The sequence below is a fragment of the Camelus ferus genome, chromosome 33 (assembly GCF_009834535.1).
Source record: "Camelus ferus isolate YT-003-E chromosome 33, BCGSAC_Cfer_1.0, whole genome shotgun sequence".
Taxonomy (NCBI): Eukaryota; Metazoa; Chordata; class Mammalia; order Artiodactyla; family Camelidae; genus Camelus; species Camelus ferus.
In genome coordinates, this window is record NC_045728.1 from 12530640 (window position 1) to 12549333 (window position 18694).

The window sequence follows — 18694 nt, forward strand, 5'->3', positions numbered from 1 at the left end:
AAAGGATCTTGACTTCAAGCTCCCTAAGGTCAGGATCTGTGTCTGAGTCACCCTTACACATACCCTACTCTGCGCCCAGCACCACCCATGCCTGCACAGAGCTTACAGGGGAGACAAAGAACCATAAAACAAAAGCAGCAGCACTAAGGGCAGCAAAGGGAGGGAACGATTCACCCTGCTTGGAGGAGATGACACAGAGGTGGGCCTCCAAGACCAAGAAGGAGCCTGCCAGGACAGAAGGAGGAGCAGCCCGACAGGCAGAGCGGTGAAAGAGGTGGATGGTGTGGCCCCGGGAACGGTGAGTGGTGGGCACAGCTGGGGCACGGCAGGTGGGCTGAGAATGAGGCTGCAGAGGTAGGATGGGCTAGGCTGGGAAGTGCCCTGAAACCCACAAACTACACCATGCTTTGCACAGGAGCGAGTAGTCAGCGTTCAGTTGCTAAATGAATGGATAAGCAGACAAATATATGGGGGAGGAGGGCAGGGAATGCCTTAATTCATGGCAGCCACACGGCACGAACGTCAGAAGCCCCATCATGGCACAGGCAGGGCCCAGCCTTAATGAATTAGAAGGGAGAGAACTCCCAGAGATGCACCCTAGGATGGGTAGGACTCATCTCTCGGTTATTCCCAAAATAAAGCCCCAGCCCAGCCCCAAAGAGACTCACCTCCCAGCGGGCTCCACCCAGTACCGAGGAGAGCATGTCCGCATCCAGCAGGTGCTCTGAGGCCCGGCTGCGAACACCAAAGTCCTGGAGACAGTAGAGACAGGGAGGTCAGCTCTCCTCCGTCACGGTCAGTGCCCACCAGAAATACAGGACCTCTCCTCCACCCCACCTTCCAGAAAGATGCCTACTATGTGCCAGGAGCTGTGCCAAGCATTTCATTCACTTCATCTTCAAAATAACACCGTGACTAGATGGAAAGGTGTGTGATAAAGTAAGTACAGTAAACTGGTCATGGTAGACTCTAGGTGGTGAGTATATGGGTATTCGCTGTAAAATTCTTCTAATTTTTCAGTATGTTTGCAATTTTTCATCATAAAATTAAAGGGAAAAAAATAACCCTACAAGACTGATCCTCTTATCCTCATCTCACAGATGAGGAAGCAGTTTGAGAGCCCACGCAATTTGCCCAAGGTCACACATACAGAAAGCAGGAAGCCTGGGGGGGTCAGATGTGCCCTGGGCTGACTCCAAAGCCAAGCCCTTTGCATGACACATGCTGCAAAGCAGGTCACTTACCAGCTGTCTCTCCCTCCTGCTGCCCAACCAGGAGGCCAAAGTGCCCAGAAGACCCGTGGGCAGCTTGGAAACGGGGCTTGCCAGGCTCCTCCCAGCTTGTTCTTTCCCTTCCCATACAGGTGCCCCTCTGGACAATGGGGATTAATTAGTGACACATCCTCACAGGCTTCTCTTTGGGATGCGCAGCAAGTGCCCACACAGGTGCCAGCTCCCCGCTGCCCTCTGGCTGCTGCAGGGCCATGGCCCCACCCTCTCCGAGCCCACCATCCCCACTGGGCCAGGTGAAGGATTGCTACCTGACAGCATGCGAACGGGGACAGTTCTGTCATCGCCCTGATAAACGACGGGCCATGTGGCCAAGGTCTGGTCCTGCTGTCCATGGCTCCCTCCGCCCACTCCCAGAGAGAAGAAAAATGCCGACAGGCACATTTCTCCACCCCGTGACTCCTTTAGAAGGGCCAGGGCCCTTGCTTCAGAGGGTTCTGTGACACAGCGATTCTTCATGACGGTTTCTGCCAACCATGACTTTGCCTCCCCTTCCTAGCTTGTGGGTTTTCTTTGTTGATGACATTTTCCTTTCAGTGTGAGTTCTACTCCACTCAATGCAGCTGCCATCTGGCTCCTAAGCCCAGGACTCAGTGAGGGGCTTGAGCACACAGCCTCCTAATTCCTCTGCACCCCCTCATATCATTACTGTTCATCCCTGACCCTCTCCACTAATCCCTTCCCTTTGATCTGCCTCCTCCAAACAGATGGAGTGTGGTTTCTGGAAGAAATGCTCTGCCAAAAAAGCACCCTGAACTACTCCCCTTAGATACAAACCTGGCAGTGAAGCCAGGATACAGCAGGCTGGGTGGAAGGGCTGAGACAAAGACACCATGGATGTTGGCATTCCAGAACAAAGTCTTAACTTTGGAAATGACACCGCACCACAGCATCCTTCTTGGTCAGAGCCTGAGGACTGGTCCTCACTACAGCTCAGTGATCACACTCACACACACACACACACACACACACGCACACCCGGTCTCTAACCTCCGAATCACGTAATGTCCCTGCTAGAGCCCAAAGGCAATGACCTCACCTGATCTCCCAGGCAAGTCACAGGGCAATAATGGTAATAACAGTTACATTTGTTTAATGTTTATATGATAATGTTTTATATCCTTTACCTACTCTTTACCCCACTTTTTTCTCACAACAAACCCATAAAGTATGTAGTGTTATCCTTAGTTAATGGGCTGAGAAAATGCAGTTAGGATAAGACCCACGTTTGAATCTTACCTTTCCCACTGACAAGCTGTGAGAGGCCGGTAAATTACTTAACCACAGGATCTCGCAAATCCATGCCCTTCACCACCACCCTGCTGCCTCCCATCTCAGACTCAGACTCACCAGGCCAGGGAAGGACTTGGGGTCAGAAGCGGTGGAGTCTGAGAGCTGTAGTTCCTTCACATGTTCACTAATCTCCAAATCCTGGGGAGACAGACCCACAGAGAAGTCACTGGAGCAGAGGACAGAGGGTCATGATCACTGCCCATGGTGCCAACACAGGGCTGTGCCCAAACCCAAATCCACCTCTTCTGGAAAACCTGAAAGAGGCCTGTGGATTCTCCCGTTCTCTGTGGACACACCAGCCGCCAGCCCACTCGGGCTGCGCACACAGCTGGGTATGGACAACACTCCTTACACGTGGAGGGAGAACCGAGTAAAGGGGAGCGGAAGATGCTTAGAAAGTTGGCAGTGGGGAATGTGATGGTAGCCTAAAAAAAAACAGAATGACAGCAGCTCTCTGAAAAGCAGCTAAAAGCTCTTTAAATGAATTCTCTCATCAGCCACCTGAAGGAGGAGCAGGACTAAGGTTTGAAAAATCAAAAATGCCAGCGATCTCCCCACGGGGTCCTACTTCTGTCCATCTGGGTCACTGGCTTGATCTCGCCAAAGCAAGGGTTGTTCCGAAAGAGCTGCAGAAATCAATGAGGAGTCTTCTTGTACCCAAACGGACACTCCCAAGTGTCCCCCCACATCCCTCAATATTCTCCTCTCTTTGTAGGAACACAGGCTGCAACCAGGGCTGACCCCAAACTGATGTCAAGAAGCAGGAAGGGGAGGCAGGAAATGGCAAGAGGAAATAAGTGGGAGACAGAAGAACATGAATATCCCAGGAGGGTGCCGATGGAAAAGCAAATTTCTGCTCTGAATTTCTAGTGCCAGCAGGTTTGGAGTTTCATTCAGGATTTTACTGCCTGCTGGGTCTGGGCATATTTGTCACAATTAAGGCTTCTGGCTGCTGTTGACAGCCCGTTGCAGGGCCTGCAAATGAAGCTCTTGACTCAGTAATAAAGATGAAGGGACAGGAATCTGCACAAGAGAGCAGCACAGGGGTGCAGCCAGCGACAGCCTGTGGGGCAAAGTGACTTACTTCACTTGCCTCTGATCTGCTCTCTTTGGAGACAGAAGCCTCCTTCTTTGGCTCCGTTGCTGTCTCTTCCTTCCTGGACCCCTTCTCTCCTGCATCCACCAGGTCCTCTGGTGCCTCTTTTTTATTGGCTTTGGCAGGCTGATTGCCCCCGGGGTCCACCAGACTCCTGGACGTCCTAGACTCATTCTTCTCATTCTTTTCTTTTTCTGGGAGCCAAGCAGCCCCTCTTCCTGGTCGCTCTTTGCCCTCAGCACTGCTCAGGCTGCTGTCTGCACCTTGGCTGAAGCGCTTGCCAGGAGTAGGGGGGCCGGCAGCATCTGAATCAAGAGAAGCGTCCTTCTTCTCCTCTGGCTGGCTTGTTCTTGGAGATTCCTAGGGAGTAGCAGGCCATGTCAGAAAGGAAGACGTCAGGAATTAATAAAAGGAGTTTAGAGACTTGCCGCAAGACGGAGGTGCCACTCCTTGATGCCTACAGGCCAGTGCTCTAGCTCTGACACCAGTGGTTATCATATCCCCTCCAAAAGCTTTTAAAAACACAGATTCTTCGCTCCAGCCCAGATCTACTGACTCTGAACTTCTATGGTGATTTGATACTCCCAACCTGACCCTCATCCACTGAGGGGCTTAGAATCCACTGCACTGGACTCTGCAAATTTGTCATCACCCATCATGCACTCAAGTAATAAATCTCTCTCGTTCCAGCCCCATCAGCCACACCATAAGACTGCAGGCTCACAAGTCAGCATTTGTTTACAATGATGATGATGGAGAACCACATGAGAGAAAAGTACCAAAGTCGAGAATTTATATTTTTCATTTTTAAAAGGCAGCAAGGAAGAACTGTCAGGAGGATGCCCTTCTTCCACGGCAACGAGGTTAGCTCTCTCCCTAAAGCCCCCCCTTTCAAGAAGCCCCACAAGCAGCCCTGGAGGCGGGCTCCTCTGTCGGAGGACCATCAAGTGGGTCCTCTGAGCAGCAGGTGCCAGGTGGGGCGAGGTGTGTAGGAGACCCATGGGGGAGATGCCTATGAAGGATAAGGGAGGTGAGGAGAGGCTTCGGAACACAAGCCTGAGGCCTGTGACAGGGGAGGGGGAGGAGGGGGCTGGCTTGGGTGAGAAGAGCCTCAGGCCACAGCACAGTTCTGCGAAGGTCCCCAGTCCTGGACAGAGTCCAGGGCAGCCGGGCAGAAACGACCCTGCACGAGGGCCCTTCCTACCCCATCAACTTCATCAACAAGCCCAGCTTTGGCAAGAGCCAGGGTGGATCAAAGGTGCAGCAGCTGCAGACGCTCAATCCACTCGGGTCCCTTCCACAGGGTCTCTCAAAAAGAGATCGGAGCAGCACCCCTTGCCAGCTGCCACATCCTATTCCTCACTCACAAACCTCACGGTAAAGACCAGGAAAAACCTGTAGAGCTGGCACAACAGACAAAGGAGTCCCTCCCTTGGAACTACAGCCAGCCATCTCTCCTGGGCTCACGCAGAAATGCCTTCCTCCCAGAAAACATCTATGCTAACACTTGGGCTGCCAGTGTAAACAACTTCCCTGCTCACAGGGATTTTTGAGACTTCCTGATTCCTGACCCTGGAGATTCCAACAAGGAGCATGATGACTGGAGTCCAGAGGGCCAAGGAGAAGCCCCAAACACGGCATCCATCAATGCTGTTTGTTGAAGGAGCCACTGAACCCAAAGACACGACCATCCGCCTGCAGGTCTGGCAGCCGACAGACAAGCCAACCCAGACTTTCCAAGGACGGTTAAGAGAGGCAGGAAACCAGAGCAGTTCAGAGTGCGGCTTCGTAGACAGAATCCCTGGGTTCAAATCTTGACTTATAAGATCGCACAGATGGAGGTATGTGACCTGCCAGTGACCTTAGGCAAACTGCTTAACTTTTCCATGCCTCAGTCTCTTCCTCTAAAACACGGGGGTACGGTAGGGCCTGTCTCACAGGATTGTTGGGAAGATTAAATGAGTCAACCCTCATCGAGTAAGTTACGGAATGGAGAACTGTGCCTGGCTCACCGTGAGGGTCCATAAATGCTAACGGATGTTTTGTGATGAGACAGACAAACACGTTCATTCACTGAGCACCTTCTATGTGCCAAACACCACCGTGGGGACCCTAATACAAAGAACAAGACATAGCTTCTGCCCTCGAGGAATTCAGCCGAGTACGGAGAAAAGGGAAATGTCCCAGGTGGCCCTGGCTAATGAGCCTTTCCTGCCCAAAGCAAAGGGCACTGGACACGGAGGTGATGCTGTCATCAGCCCCAGGCCTGCCCCAGGGAGAAAAGCAGGGGACAAGAGAAGGGTGAGGTCTTCCCTCGGTCCTTGGCAGCACAAAGACAGGGAACCCTCCCGACACCCACAGCGTGGAGGGAATCTGCACGGTCACCGGGCTTAGAGGGGCCGAGATGAGCCCCTCCTCTTCGAGAGGCATCTTCAGGGCGAGGCCAGGCCTCCTCCCCTCAGTGTCCACACAGCGGCCAGCTCTCAGCAGTGGCCAGCACGCAATGCCCAGCCTGTGGGGCCCATGGACTCCACGAAGGATGTGGGAGTGTCTCGGGGGAGGTCAGCAGTGTCTGACTCAGTAAGCTGGGCCAATCCACCCTGGCCATACGCATCTCATGGTGAATGAAAGGCCACGGACCTTGGATTAGGGGACAGAGGTGTCAGACCACAGGTTTACATCTCCTCACATGGCCCATGGCCCTTCTCACCCAGCCCACCCCCTGCCTGCCTCCCTTCGAGGTCATCTCCAGCCAGACACACTGAGCCTGTAAACAAACATCACTATTTGCCCGCTTTGCCAGGCACATTCTTAACACACACACAACCTACCCCAGCAAACTCCCATCAGTCCTCATAGCATCGCGTCCTGCAGGGAGCCTTCTCCATCCTCATCCTCTTTCACAACAGCTACTATATTATAACTGCGGACTTCCTGGCCTGTGGCCCTCACCAAATTAGCTCCCTATTATCCTCAGCGCCTAGTTTTTGGCACATAATAGGTGCTCAGTAAATGCTTGTTGACTGAATTTTTAAAACCGATTCAGTGCGTCGGTGGACATAGGATTTTCCACCCTGTAAAATGGAGGTGTGATACTTACTTTACAAAGTTATCCAGGGATCAGACTATATTTGTTATAGAGCTTCTGGAATGGGAACCAGCCAAACAAATGTGAACTATTAATATTCAAGAGGATGGAAAAACAGGCGACCTATCAAAAATCAGAGGACACAGATCCAGGTAGAGACTCCCCTGCTTACACATGAGAGAATGTGGCCGGACTCCAGGAACCCCAGGCCCAGCCCCTGCCATTCTCAAGCCAAAATTGTTTTAAAGAAGAGTTTCCCACGATGGAGCTTATCCTATCCTGTCTACCTAAAGAGTAAAACATTAAGACATGGCTAATATTAAAATAAACGAACTTGCATTCCCTGTGCCCACATCAGCTAACTGCAACGACAGGAGAACCAGAGGGACATCTCGAGGGCAAGGACGGCAGAGGGGGCATTCGTTGTGGGTCATCCACAAATGGCTGAATGAGAGCTGAGTGTCTGGAAAACATCCAGTCAACTCCACACTCCTCTCCTTTCACTGGGCCCCTGCTCCTTATCGCATCTCAGGGCCCACAGCCTGAGACCCTGCCCAGGATGCACACCCAGGGCCGGGCATCCAGTGTGGGGTACACAGGCAAGGACAGGGGGTGGGACCCCAGCACGGCTCTGCTCTCAGCTCAACCCTGCACACATTCTTCCTGTCTCTTCCTGTCACAGCCCCAGTCCTTGATTATCTTAAGGCAAATTCCTGCTGTTTTTCCCCAAAAGACCTTGCCGTCTGCATGAAGACAGGGGTGCAAGGAGAGTGTTCTAAGGACCGTTTCATGAATATTTAACATACCCCCAAAAGTTACTAGGTCTCCCATAGCTATAATCTTCTTCCGGCCCAGAGCACAAAGGCAGGGGCCCTGTAATCCACACAGCTCAGGAGGGAGGGAGTGGGGGACGGGGCAGCTGAACACGACGTCCATGCATTGATCCCATTCTGGGGAGACCCGCACCAAGCCAACCATCAGTCTGGTTTACTTTCCATGTCTCCTGCCCACTCAGTAGGTCTCAGTCCTTTGTGCTGCTCCCCGGTGTTGTTAGCGCTTTTGCAATCGCACTGACATCATCCTGTTATTTCTAAGCCCAGCTCCCTCCCTCCCCTCTGATCTGCTGATGGGCTTTTCACCAGCACCACGAGGCCACCTGCTGCCTGCTCGCCTGCCCTTCCCTTCAGCCTCCCTTCTTTCACTCCCCATCCGTGCTCAGTGTCTGTTCCAGGAACCTATCCCTGTTGATTCTGTAATAGACTGGAAACCAGTTTAAGTTGAAGGCAGGAGAGGAGGGGGAAGGAGACAGAGAGAGAGGCATTCTTGCCATCCTACTGCCCTCTCGTGGAATCATGAGCAAAGTGACTGCTGACAGTGAGACAGTAGAACAAACCACGGGATAAGCCCTCCAGCTCGGGCTGCCAGGGACGCCCAGGAGCAGGAAGAAGTGGGCCACTAAGAGGACCCAAGGGCTATAAACTAGGACAAAAGCCATGTTAAAAGGCATGGTCCAAGCAGCTTTGTCTGCGCTGAAACCCCCGTTCATCCCCAACACTAACCTTCCCCACCAGGAAAAGCCCCAGTTCCTGCCTGAAGTTATAACACAAGAATCCAACACTCCATGTGGCAAAAAGAACTAAATCTGCTGGGACACCATAGACAGGGGTGGGGGGGTGTATTTAACACCTCCTACTCCAGACATTTCTCCCCATCACACTGGGTTACCGATTTATATTAAAGAGATTATAAAAAAAAATACATTAAAAGCTACCACTCCCCCAAAGAAGCACGTTAACGATCAGAAGGGAAGCTTTTGAAAATCCAGGATGCATCAAAGATGAAAACCCCTTTTTTTGTTGGCATTTATAATCTATTATAAAGTAAAAAGAAATTAACTAGCACAAGTCAAAGTACATTATGACTGATTCACACTGGGATCTTTAGCCCACCAGCTGAAGCAGGGACCAAGTGTCCACTCTACCCAGGACCTAGGAAAGCCCAGGGAAGAATAAACACAACCAGGATACCCTCTGGGCCCAGCGTGGCTCATTCATTCATTCATTCATTCATCTATTCGTCTCAATTGCTCAGCAAAACATACCCACGCACTTCCCAAGTTCCAGGCAGTGGGCCAGGTGCTGGACCTACAGACATGAACAGGGAGAATCTCTGCTCTGCTCTCAATTTGTTTGGCCTTGTGCAGACTGCCCTCTTTTCCCAAAATCCAGCATGTCCTCCTGACACCCCATTCCTGCTCCTGGTCATCCTTCCAGGCTCAAAACCTGAGCTACTGATGCCATCAGCATCATAAGTCTTGGTGGTAGATGAGAAGAAATCAAGTTATCATTCCAGAGAAACAAAGAGATGGAAGGCTTTGGATTTAATGCCAACGGACCAGGACCAGGCCCCACTCAGAAGGAAGAGTTTCAAAGTAGACCTGGATCAGGTGGATGACTCTCAGAAAAAAAAAAAAAAAAAAGTGTTACAGTCGCAATTAAAACATATCTGATTGAGCAGAGCCAAAAATGAGACAGTTTCTGAGGCAACAGACAGAGCCTAAGTATAAAACGGGGCCTGTCCAGTGGCTAGAGCTGGACCAGCAGAGAAGACCCACCTACACCTCAGGGCCTCTCTTCCAGCATCCTCAACCTCAGCCAGCCTGGGAGCTTCACTCTGGCTCTTGAGGTGAGCTAAACGCCAAGAAAAGAGTCAGAAACAATATGAACGTGGAAAAGAATGATAAGGACATAATAATAAAAGATAATAAGGAAACATTTAAGTCCATGACATAGGCACTGTTGTTTCACTGGTCAGTTTTGTGATGATTCTAACAAACCTGAGTGATCTCTTTCATTTGAAAGTGTTTAAAGTCTTTAAAAGAATTTCCTATTCTGTGAAATGCTTAACTGACCCTGCAATCAATATTTAAATGTCTGGGGAAATCTGAGTTGATGTCGTGATTTATTGGTTTTGTGAATACTTTGGAAATATTTAGAGAAAGTTTAATTGTTAAAAATTAATAAATCAGACACTAGACCAAGAACATATAGTAGTGAATGTTCCTTCTCAAGTAGAAAAATGCATGGGGAGCTTTTGGCTATTATGATGACACGATGAGTTTTGGGGTTGGTTTGTTTGTTTGAAAAAACATTCTGGTGGGAGTGGAGGACAGACCGGAGAAAAAGATTAGAAGCAGCAGGACTGCTGAGGTGATATTCTGGAAGCTATTCCCACCCATGTTCTGCAATTCCCAGGCCTCATGCCTTTGCTCAAGCTGTTTACTTGCCTAAAACATCCCTTACACCCTCATATCTAAAATTACCTATGCTCCAAGACCCGGGTTGAAACTTGTCTCTTCCAAGCTCTCTCTGATCTCTATGCAGGTAATTTCTCTCCACTCAGAACTCCTCCAAACAGTGTACCTATGCTAGAGCTCTTTAAACACTCTGCCCTTCGTGACAGTTTCCTAAATATTTATTTAAGCAACAGTTACTAAGCGCTCATTAAACACAGAGTACCCAGCATCCTTCTCTCTCTCCAACTGCACGCTCCTTGAGGCCAGCCCGGACCATACCTCACCAGTGTCCGTATCTCCCACAGGGTCTAGCACAGAGGCCACTACACAGCCAGCATTCAACAAATGTTAAGAATCTGGATGGTATCACACCTCTGTTCCAAACCACTGATGGCTCCCAATGCCTGTGTGATCCAATCCAGACTTCTGAGCTGGCACTCAGGTCCTCCACCATCCAGCCCAACCTACCTCAGAGTCCCATTTCCCACTCCTGTCCCACACGCGCTCTGTACTCCAGTCGAAGGAGACGCCCTCGTCCTGCCCTCCTGCCGCTGCCTGTGTCGTGCCCTGCATCTGGACCTCTCTCTCACCACTGTCTGCCCAGTCCTGCCCATTGTCCTTCCTGGCTCACCTTAGAGGTCAGATTCTCAGTGAAGCCTCTCCTGGTCAATCCAAGTGGGCAGGAGACCCCAACTTCTCTCTGCCCACAGCACCACATTTTACCTTCCCGATGGCCTCACTGCATTCTATTCTGAGTTCCAGTTATGTAAGTCTCTCTTTTATGAGACTGTAAACTCTCAGAGGGCAGTAATCACAGCTAGTCAAGGCTTGTGTGGCCTTTGCACCCTAGCAAAGTGTCTCACATAGAAAGAGTCAGTAAATGGTGGTTACTTGATAAATGAGGGAATGGATGAATTCCTTTCCCCATTTATGCTTCCCCAAACCCCAGAAATCCCATCTGGACAGGACTGGGACAAAATGGTTCTCTTTGCAAATATGTCTGCCACGAGGAGAAAGGATTAAGAAGGAAGGAGGGAAATCCCAGACATTAGCCTGCATGGGCTTCAGGCTCTTACCTCATACTCAAAGTCACCCCCCAGCGCCCCAATGTCCAGGTGCAGGTTCTTGAGAAGCTCACTTGAGCTGCGCGCACTCTGAAAACAAAAATGATGGAGGAAACTGGTCAGCCCAGGGTGTGGGCCAAGAAGCTCCTCGCCAGTTATGCTTTCTGGGTCAGACTCAGCAGGTGTAGAGACTGGGCAAGAAATGAAGCTGTGGGCTAGAAAATCATTTCCACTTATTTTCAAAGTAGCACAGAGTTTAGCCAAAAGGTGAAGACAACTCAAGTATCCATCAACAGATGAATGGATAAACAAAATGTGGTCTATTTACAGACTGGAATACTATTCAGTCAATCGTGCTACAACCCGGATGGACCCTGAAAACGATGCTACATGAAAGAAGCCAGACAGAAAAGGACAAAGACAGTATATGATGCCACTGATATGAAGTATCTCAAATAGGCAAATTCACAGAGACAGAAAGTAGAAAAGACACCAGGGACTGGGGGGAAGGGAGAACGCAGAGTTAGGGTTTAATGGGTACAGACTCTCCATTTGGGATTATGAACAAGTTCTGGAGATGGACAGCAGTGATGAGCGCGTAACACTGTGAAGGTACTTAAGGCCTAATTAAGAACTGCACATGTAAAAGGGGTTAAAATGGCAACTTTCACATTATGTATGTTTGACCACAATTTTAAGAAATCTTTAACAGCACATAGGATTTGCAGGCCAGGAAGAGGATTTGTCATTACCTGGTTGTCACTTTCCACCTCATCCTCCTCGTTGGTCTCCTCCCCTAAAGCCAAGAGGCTGAGAGCATTCTTGTCCTCGTGGCTGGAGCCCAAGAGCCCCTTTGCATAAGCAGATGTCTTGAGACCCTGTGACGGCTCCAAAATAGAGAAGGAGAGTCAAGGCACTTATTGGGAAGACCTTCAGAGTGCTTCCCCCTCTCTCTTTCTGTTTAGACGTCTCCCAGAGCAAGCCCACCATGTCCAGGAAGCTGAGCCCAGCAACTCCCAGCTTACACTGACCCCCTCCCTTCCCAACTCCTACCGCCGTGGCTGCAGGGACTGGGAAATCAGCACTGACGTCCCTATGGCCTGGGTCCATCCTCCACAGCCCAGAGTCCATGTTCAGCATCATCCAAGTGTGACTCACCTTCCCCACTAGATTATGATTTGAGGAGTCAGCCCATGCCCTCTATTTCTCATCTATGGGCTGTGGTTCCTAGCATGGAACATGGAGGCTTCACAGTAAATACACTGAACACAAGAAAAAGCATTTACCAGCGAGAGTTCCCTGAGCTGACCGGACTCCACCGAGCTCCCCAGGCTCACACCTCGAGATCCACGAAGAGCAGAGGGTGGGGCATCCACCAGGCCTCGTAACGGAGCCAGGGCCCCGAGAGAAACGTGGACGGGGGCTAACGAGGAGCCCAGGGCCTGGGCAACAGAAAACATCCTGTTACAAACCCAAGAAACCACAGGGCTCTCAGAGTGTGGAGAAGGATATAAAAATAAAACATCTAATTCCTGCCCGTTCCAATCTAAACCACCTCCGTTCAGAGGCTGCTAATGAAACACAACATCCAGAAATTATCCTCGCGCCGACTGTGTGAGACTCACAGGCTGCCTTCCTGATTCTCGAAACTCTGCCATCTCACAGAAAGCGGTTCCTTCACATCTGGCAGATGCGGCAGACGGTTCTGCTCTCCTTTCACATAGGAAGTGGGGGGAGGGGGAGAGCAGAGACAAAAGCCTCATCTACGAGCATGAGAAGGCTCAATAGACAAAGTTTAAAACTGATGAATCAAGAAAAAGCAGCCTAAGCATTTTATTCACAAATACGGAAGCAAACACCAGAAGACAGCCACTGCCCCTGGGGAGGGGCACACCCACACCCCAGAACTGCTATATTTTGTTGTACGCCTTCTGCTGAGAGCTGACATTGTTTGACACAGGCATGTATTATTTTGATTAAAATAGTAACTATGAAAAATACACATGAGCCACAAAAGAAGAACTCTCCTTCCGCTCTTCACTGATGAGGAACGTGGCCAGAAGGAACCTCACCAAAGGACTGAGCGGGCCCCTACTTCCCCGTTCTCAGGACGACCAAACGAAGGCTTCGTGCCAGCAAGGACTGGGATAAGCACCCACCTGGGCGTCAGAATTTGTGAGACCTTGGGCCACTCACATGCTCTTGGATTCTCAGTTTACTCATCTGCAAGACAGAAGTGAAGTGTGTCTTGCCACTTAGGAAGGTTTGCTGAGAAGTTCAAGTTCCAGTGAGATCCTGAAGGCCAGGAGCATACGTGTGTGGCCCAGGACTACACCAGCACTAGGGAACTAACACTGTTACAAGAATTCACGTTACAATAGCCTGGGCTCAGAGGCAGAGGCAAGGATAGCATTCTGAGGACAAGTTACAAAGAGCTTGTTAAAACTCTCAAACTGAAAATGAATGTACACCACCACATCTGAAAGGTGACATGAGATCCCCCTCCTGATTTCCAATCATCTGGCTTATTGCAGGGTTAGGCCATAAAGTTTCTGGTTATAATAAAATTGGCCTACACTGCCTGAGCCCTGGGCACTGGGGTAAGCACCTGTCTCATTTCACTCATAACCACCTAAGGCCACAGTCCCCACAAGAGCAAATGGAGACCGGTGAGGTCAAGATCGCTGCCTCAAATCACAGGGCCAGCAGTGGGGCGGACGAGGGATGGGAACCCAGGGCAACCTCCAAGCTGGTATTTTACACTTCCAGTTGCAGTGGAAAAGGAGCCCAGGAAAGCTGCTCTGAGGTGATCTGTGAGCAAACCCAGCCTGCACCTCCTGGCTTCTGCCCTCCCAACCAGCCCAGCGGATCAGCAAGTAGAACTCTTCCCACACTGTATTTATGGAAAATTACAGACTCCTAACATGGCTAATTTGCAAACGTGCTGGGGGCCTGAGGGAGGGAGACGGGCCTGCTGAGGGCTTTGTTCTCCCAGGCCTTTACCAAATCAATGGTTAGCAGGGAAATTATACATCCCTGGCTCCTAGCTGATCAGCTTCTGTAGATGGCCATTAACTCTGACTATGGGCCGTGCATGGCGTTGTCCTTCAGAGCGGATAAACTTGCTGCCATTGGGCTAATTAAAACTTTCAGGATCATCTGCAGCTTATCTGATATTTATAGCACTACAGTAGTTCTCAGAGCTAACGGAGAACCAGTGCACGCCAGCAATTAGGAACCCGGGGTAACAACTGGGTAAAGGCACAGCTGGGCAACAGCAAAGAAGAGCTGGGGAAAAGCAGCTCGACCCCTGGGGTCTCTAGTCCAACCTGACTTCTGAATGAAGATGATGACTCTTTAAGGGACAAAGGGTCAGAATGACAGGGCAAGCCCAACCCTTGAGTAAATCCCGGTAGCGGGGGGTGAAGGCCCAAACGCAGTCTGCACAAGCCCGAGGTTATTCACGTGGTTCTGGAAACTCTGGGAAGCAAGGAGCGGAAGAGCTCACTGAACGGTAGAAATCTTCTAGGCTTCAGCCTCTCGCGACAGTATTAACTCTCTAGTCCTCTGTGATTCTAAGAAGGGGCTACGTTCAGAGCCTGGGGGTAGGGTGTCTACTTGGGAGGACTCTTCTATAATCAGCTGATGGGGAAGGCTTCCCAAGTCCTGGGACAGTCCCTACATCTTGCATGAGTGCCAAGGTCAGCGCCACTTTGCTCACCCTCAAGACTGATCATCTTCAGAGCACGTGAACCACCCGAATTACACTGAGATCCAGGGAAGGGAAGTCTAGATACCCTCAGCCCGTATCTTGCAGGTGATGGGGTAAAAGCAGCAGGAAATGCATGTCATCCTACAGATGACCATCGTGGGTGGTTATGGGATCGACAGTTACCAAGGGAGGACAAAGAACAGGAGAGCAGACCTGATGGCTGCATTAAGATGGTCAGCTCAGCCTGATCCCTCCCTGCCAAGTTCACTGAGGCCCGCAGGCCATGCTCTCTAAGAAGCCTACCTGGTCGAGAAGCTGCATCTTGCCTGGCTCTGCAGTGAGCCCTCTGTTAGAACTCAGTTCAACCAACCCCTGCCTGAGGGGGCTGCTGCTTGGCTGGAAACAGGCTTGCTGAGAGGCCTCCTGCCCAGCCGGGGAAACGGCCACCTCCTGAGGATGCTCCAGCTGCTCTGGCCCCCAGGGCAGAAACCTGGAGTCCATGGCTCCGATGGCCTTGTGCTCGCCCTCACTAGACATCCTGGAAGACTCGGCTGCCAGACAATAGACCATGCCGGTAAGATCTTTGCACGGAATTTCCTGCACACTCTCGGGCAGCCCCAGGCCTTCCAACCGCCTAGAGATCTTGACCATCTGCAGGATGTGCTGGTAGAACCTCTGATCCTCAGAGTAGTCTTCACTCTCCGACTGCTCATCAGCGGAGCTTTGCATGTGGGAAAACTGGGGCGCTAGGAAGGGGCTGGGGTGCTGCTCTCTGGGCCCAGGGCCTGACTGACCCACATCCTGCTCAGATTCCCGTGAGCTCTGCAGGTCCCACGGGAAGTTGGTCACCTCGCCCAGGATCTCAGAGCCAAGGTAAGAGGCCAGGCTCCTGCTGCTGGTCTCCAAGTCAGGCCCAAACCCACTCGGCTTCCTGCCTTCTTCGGGCGGCTCTGCAGAGCCTGGGGACAGTCTTTTCTCACTGGCAGGAGACTCCCCAGGGGCACTTCCTGCAGGGGAGTTCTGGGCTGGTTCTGAGGTCAGGGTACCAGGGGGGATTAGCAAGGGTGCGCCTTCAACTGAGGCCTCTGGAGACTCAAGGTCATCAGGTTCTGTTTTCTTGCCACTCCCGGGGGTGTCCTTGTGGACAAGCTTGGAGACCTGTCCCATCCATAATCCCAGGGGCTCTCTCCTCCTCCTGCCCCTGCCCACGCTCCCACCATTTCCAGACACGCCCTGACAGCCGAGGTCTCTGGCTGGGCTGCTATCTGACAAGAACAGCTTGCTCTTCCTGGAAAGCAGCATGGGGTCAGAAGAACAAGGTAACAGGGAGGGGTCCGCCTCAGGGGATGGTGAGGGGATGGGGCTCTGACCCTTGTCCCCCCCAGGGCCAGAGGAGCTCCTCTGGGCCACATTGTGGCTGTGCTGCTCCCCTTTCAGCTGTGGGCCTTTGAGGGTTTCCGAAAGCTTCGAGCAGACAGAGGCCTGGCTCCTGCCCTCTAATGCATCCTGCCCGTTCCGGAAGGGCTCGGTGTTCTCGGGGCCCAGAGGGCCAGGTTTCCGCTGTCTGGTCCTCATCTCCAGCTCTTCTATTTCAGGGTCTGAAAACCCCAGGTAGATTTTCTCTGCCAGCTGCTGGGGTTTCTCCAGACCCTGCTGATCACCTAACTCTGTCCTGCAGTGGGCTGGGGCCCTGCCTAAGATTTTCTCCACGTCGGCAAAGATCTGGTGGGTTCGGGAAGCTTGGCCTTTGGAGAGCGGCTGTAGCTTGCTGGGCAGGGAGCCCATGAGAGGCCAAGGGGTGTCACCCGGCAGATATGGGCTCTTTCCTTTCTTAGAGGAGCCCTCACTTCTAGCCTGCATCTCTTGATTTAAGTCCAGGTCAGCAAGCCCAGGTGCTAGGAGAGGGGGTGGGCCACGGAGAAAGGAGGAAGGAGGCAGAAGTCCCTGCTCAGGCTGTGTTTCCTAGATGGGTATATAAATAGGCAGAGAAAACTAAGACAAAACACTTGTAATTTCTACTTACTACCTCCATTTTTGGTAAACCTTTAGCAGAAACCCACCCTCCATTTAAAGTAAAACACAAATCCAAGAGGGAAGAAAAACTAAAAACTCCCTTGGGCTTTGTTGTTTTCCGAGTTCTAGTTTCTTTATGTGTAAAGAGGAGGCTGGGCTAGATCGATGACTTACAAACCTTCCTCCATGGAACCTGTGGGTTGGTTCCACGTGTTACCTTGGGGGCCACCTATAGGGTGCATGTGATGGGAAAGGGGCATCCCCAAGACCCACATCCCCAGGTTCAACCATAGCAGCTCCACTTCTTTATATGCTGGACCTCTATGAAGGAACTGACTGGAAGACACACTACTAACAGAAGCCTGAAAATCACCAACTGGGTCATACGGAAGGTAACATCAAGCTCCTAATTCTGTGATTGGTCAATGTCATAAAATCCACCATCCTTATTACGGACTATCAGAAATAGTCTAAGAAGGGAGAGAAGAGGGGAAGCATAAGCAGTGAGCTGAGCCTTGGAAACTTGGACTGGGTCTGCTACCAAAGGCACAGAGGTTGAAACGGCTCAAGAGAGGTCCACATGGTCAGAGAGTCTTAGGGCAGAAAAAACCCTAAAAGATCAACCACATCCTGCAAAACATTCACACTGAACTCCCCCCAGCTCATGAGCACACATCTCCAGAGAGCCCAAACCCCCTGAGCCTGGTCGCCCACCTGGTCAGCTCCAACCCCTGGACAATCTCAGGTTTGAGCTGCCTGTTCTGAGCCCTAAGATCCAGAACGGCAGCCCAGGGCTGTCCAACTGCCCTCAGCTCCTGAAACCACAGAAGGAATCCTTTTTCACACAGCACTCCAGGAACTCAATCACACACCTAGAACTTGGTCCGTTACCCGGTCCTCCACCCAGAACCCTCACTTCATTCTCTCTCTCACCTCTAGTCATGTCAGAGCCTGCCCAGATGCTGACTATCATTTAAAAGAGTTCTGGATTGGTGAGAAGCCCATTATCCATCTTTTATCTTTCAAACACATGCCATTAGAAAATGTCCCCCTTTGGCAGTTACTTGTCCTCTTGTCTCTGTCTGGAGGAATGGGCTTGTTATCTTATTTCTCAGAACCATGACTGGTAATATGGGGGGGAGGGGATGCAATAGTATCTGTACAGCTTGGAATGATAAAAAGGATAAATTCAAATTCACTAGCAACCATCAACATCAGAACTGACACCTTGGGAAGGAAGGAAAGAAAATGGAGGAAATCTTCACTGAGAAGTTAGCACCAGGAACCGGTGGGAAACAGACAATAAGTAAGAGCGCAAATCGACTGGACCATTAGAAGGGTTGAAAAGATATTCCCAATGCTCCCCACCTGGCTACCTGGGTTCCCATGTCCCTCCCTCTCGTCACTGTGGCCCACCTGCCGCACACCTGGCTGAAGGGAAGAAGGCCAGGTCCCCAACACCACTGCAGTGCTCTGGGAGAGCCTGGGCCTCGCCTCAGTACGGCCCCAAGTCTTAACTTCTCCACCTATAAAAGAAGGGTGATAGCTCTGCCCTCTAAGTCCAGACACACTGGAGGGACAAATACAACCATGACAGGAAAGATCACTTTCAGCTCTGAGCAGAAAAGCTACTGGAGATCAAGGTGGTCACACTGCAGTCAAATTTCAGCTATCCACCCTGAGCCGAGGACACTGGCAGCAAAGACGATCCACGGGAGCAGATAAAGCCCCAAGCTTTTCTTTTTGGATCTTGAAGGCACTGGTGTTCTGAACACTGAATTACGGCTCATCAAATGTCTAGGAATCTGCACCACTGAGACACAGGAGGAACCCACACCAGGAAG

The 18694-nt window shown here is 51.1% G+C and overlaps 1 protein-coding gene across 16 annotated transcripts in view; it reads right to left on the reverse strand.

The window, feature by feature from the left end:
• Nucleotides 1-18694, reverse strand: part of CEP164 (centrosomal protein 164) — a 59273-nt gene that overhangs the window by 25080 nt on the left and 15499 nt on the right. For 12 of the 16 annotated variants that reach the window (XM_032472787.1, XM_032472779.1, XM_032472783.1 and 9 more), the window contains exons 5-10: nt 12412-12567; nt 11878-12015; nt 11138-11215; nt 3667-4038; nt 2640-2720; nt 669-752 (exon numbers count right to left, since the gene is read on the reverse strand). In XM_032472787.1, coding sequence (XP_032328678.1) covers nt 669-752; nt 2640-2720; nt 3667-4038; nt 11138-11215; nt 11878-12015; nt 12412-12567 — 909 coding nt within the window. The remainder of the gene's footprint in view (nt 1-668; nt 753-2639; nt 2721-3666; nt 4039-11137; nt 11216-11877; nt 12016-12411; nt 12568-18694) is intronic. The other 4 variants (XM_032472789.1, XM_014551169.2, XM_032472781.1 and 1 more) reach the window with 3 other exon arrangements.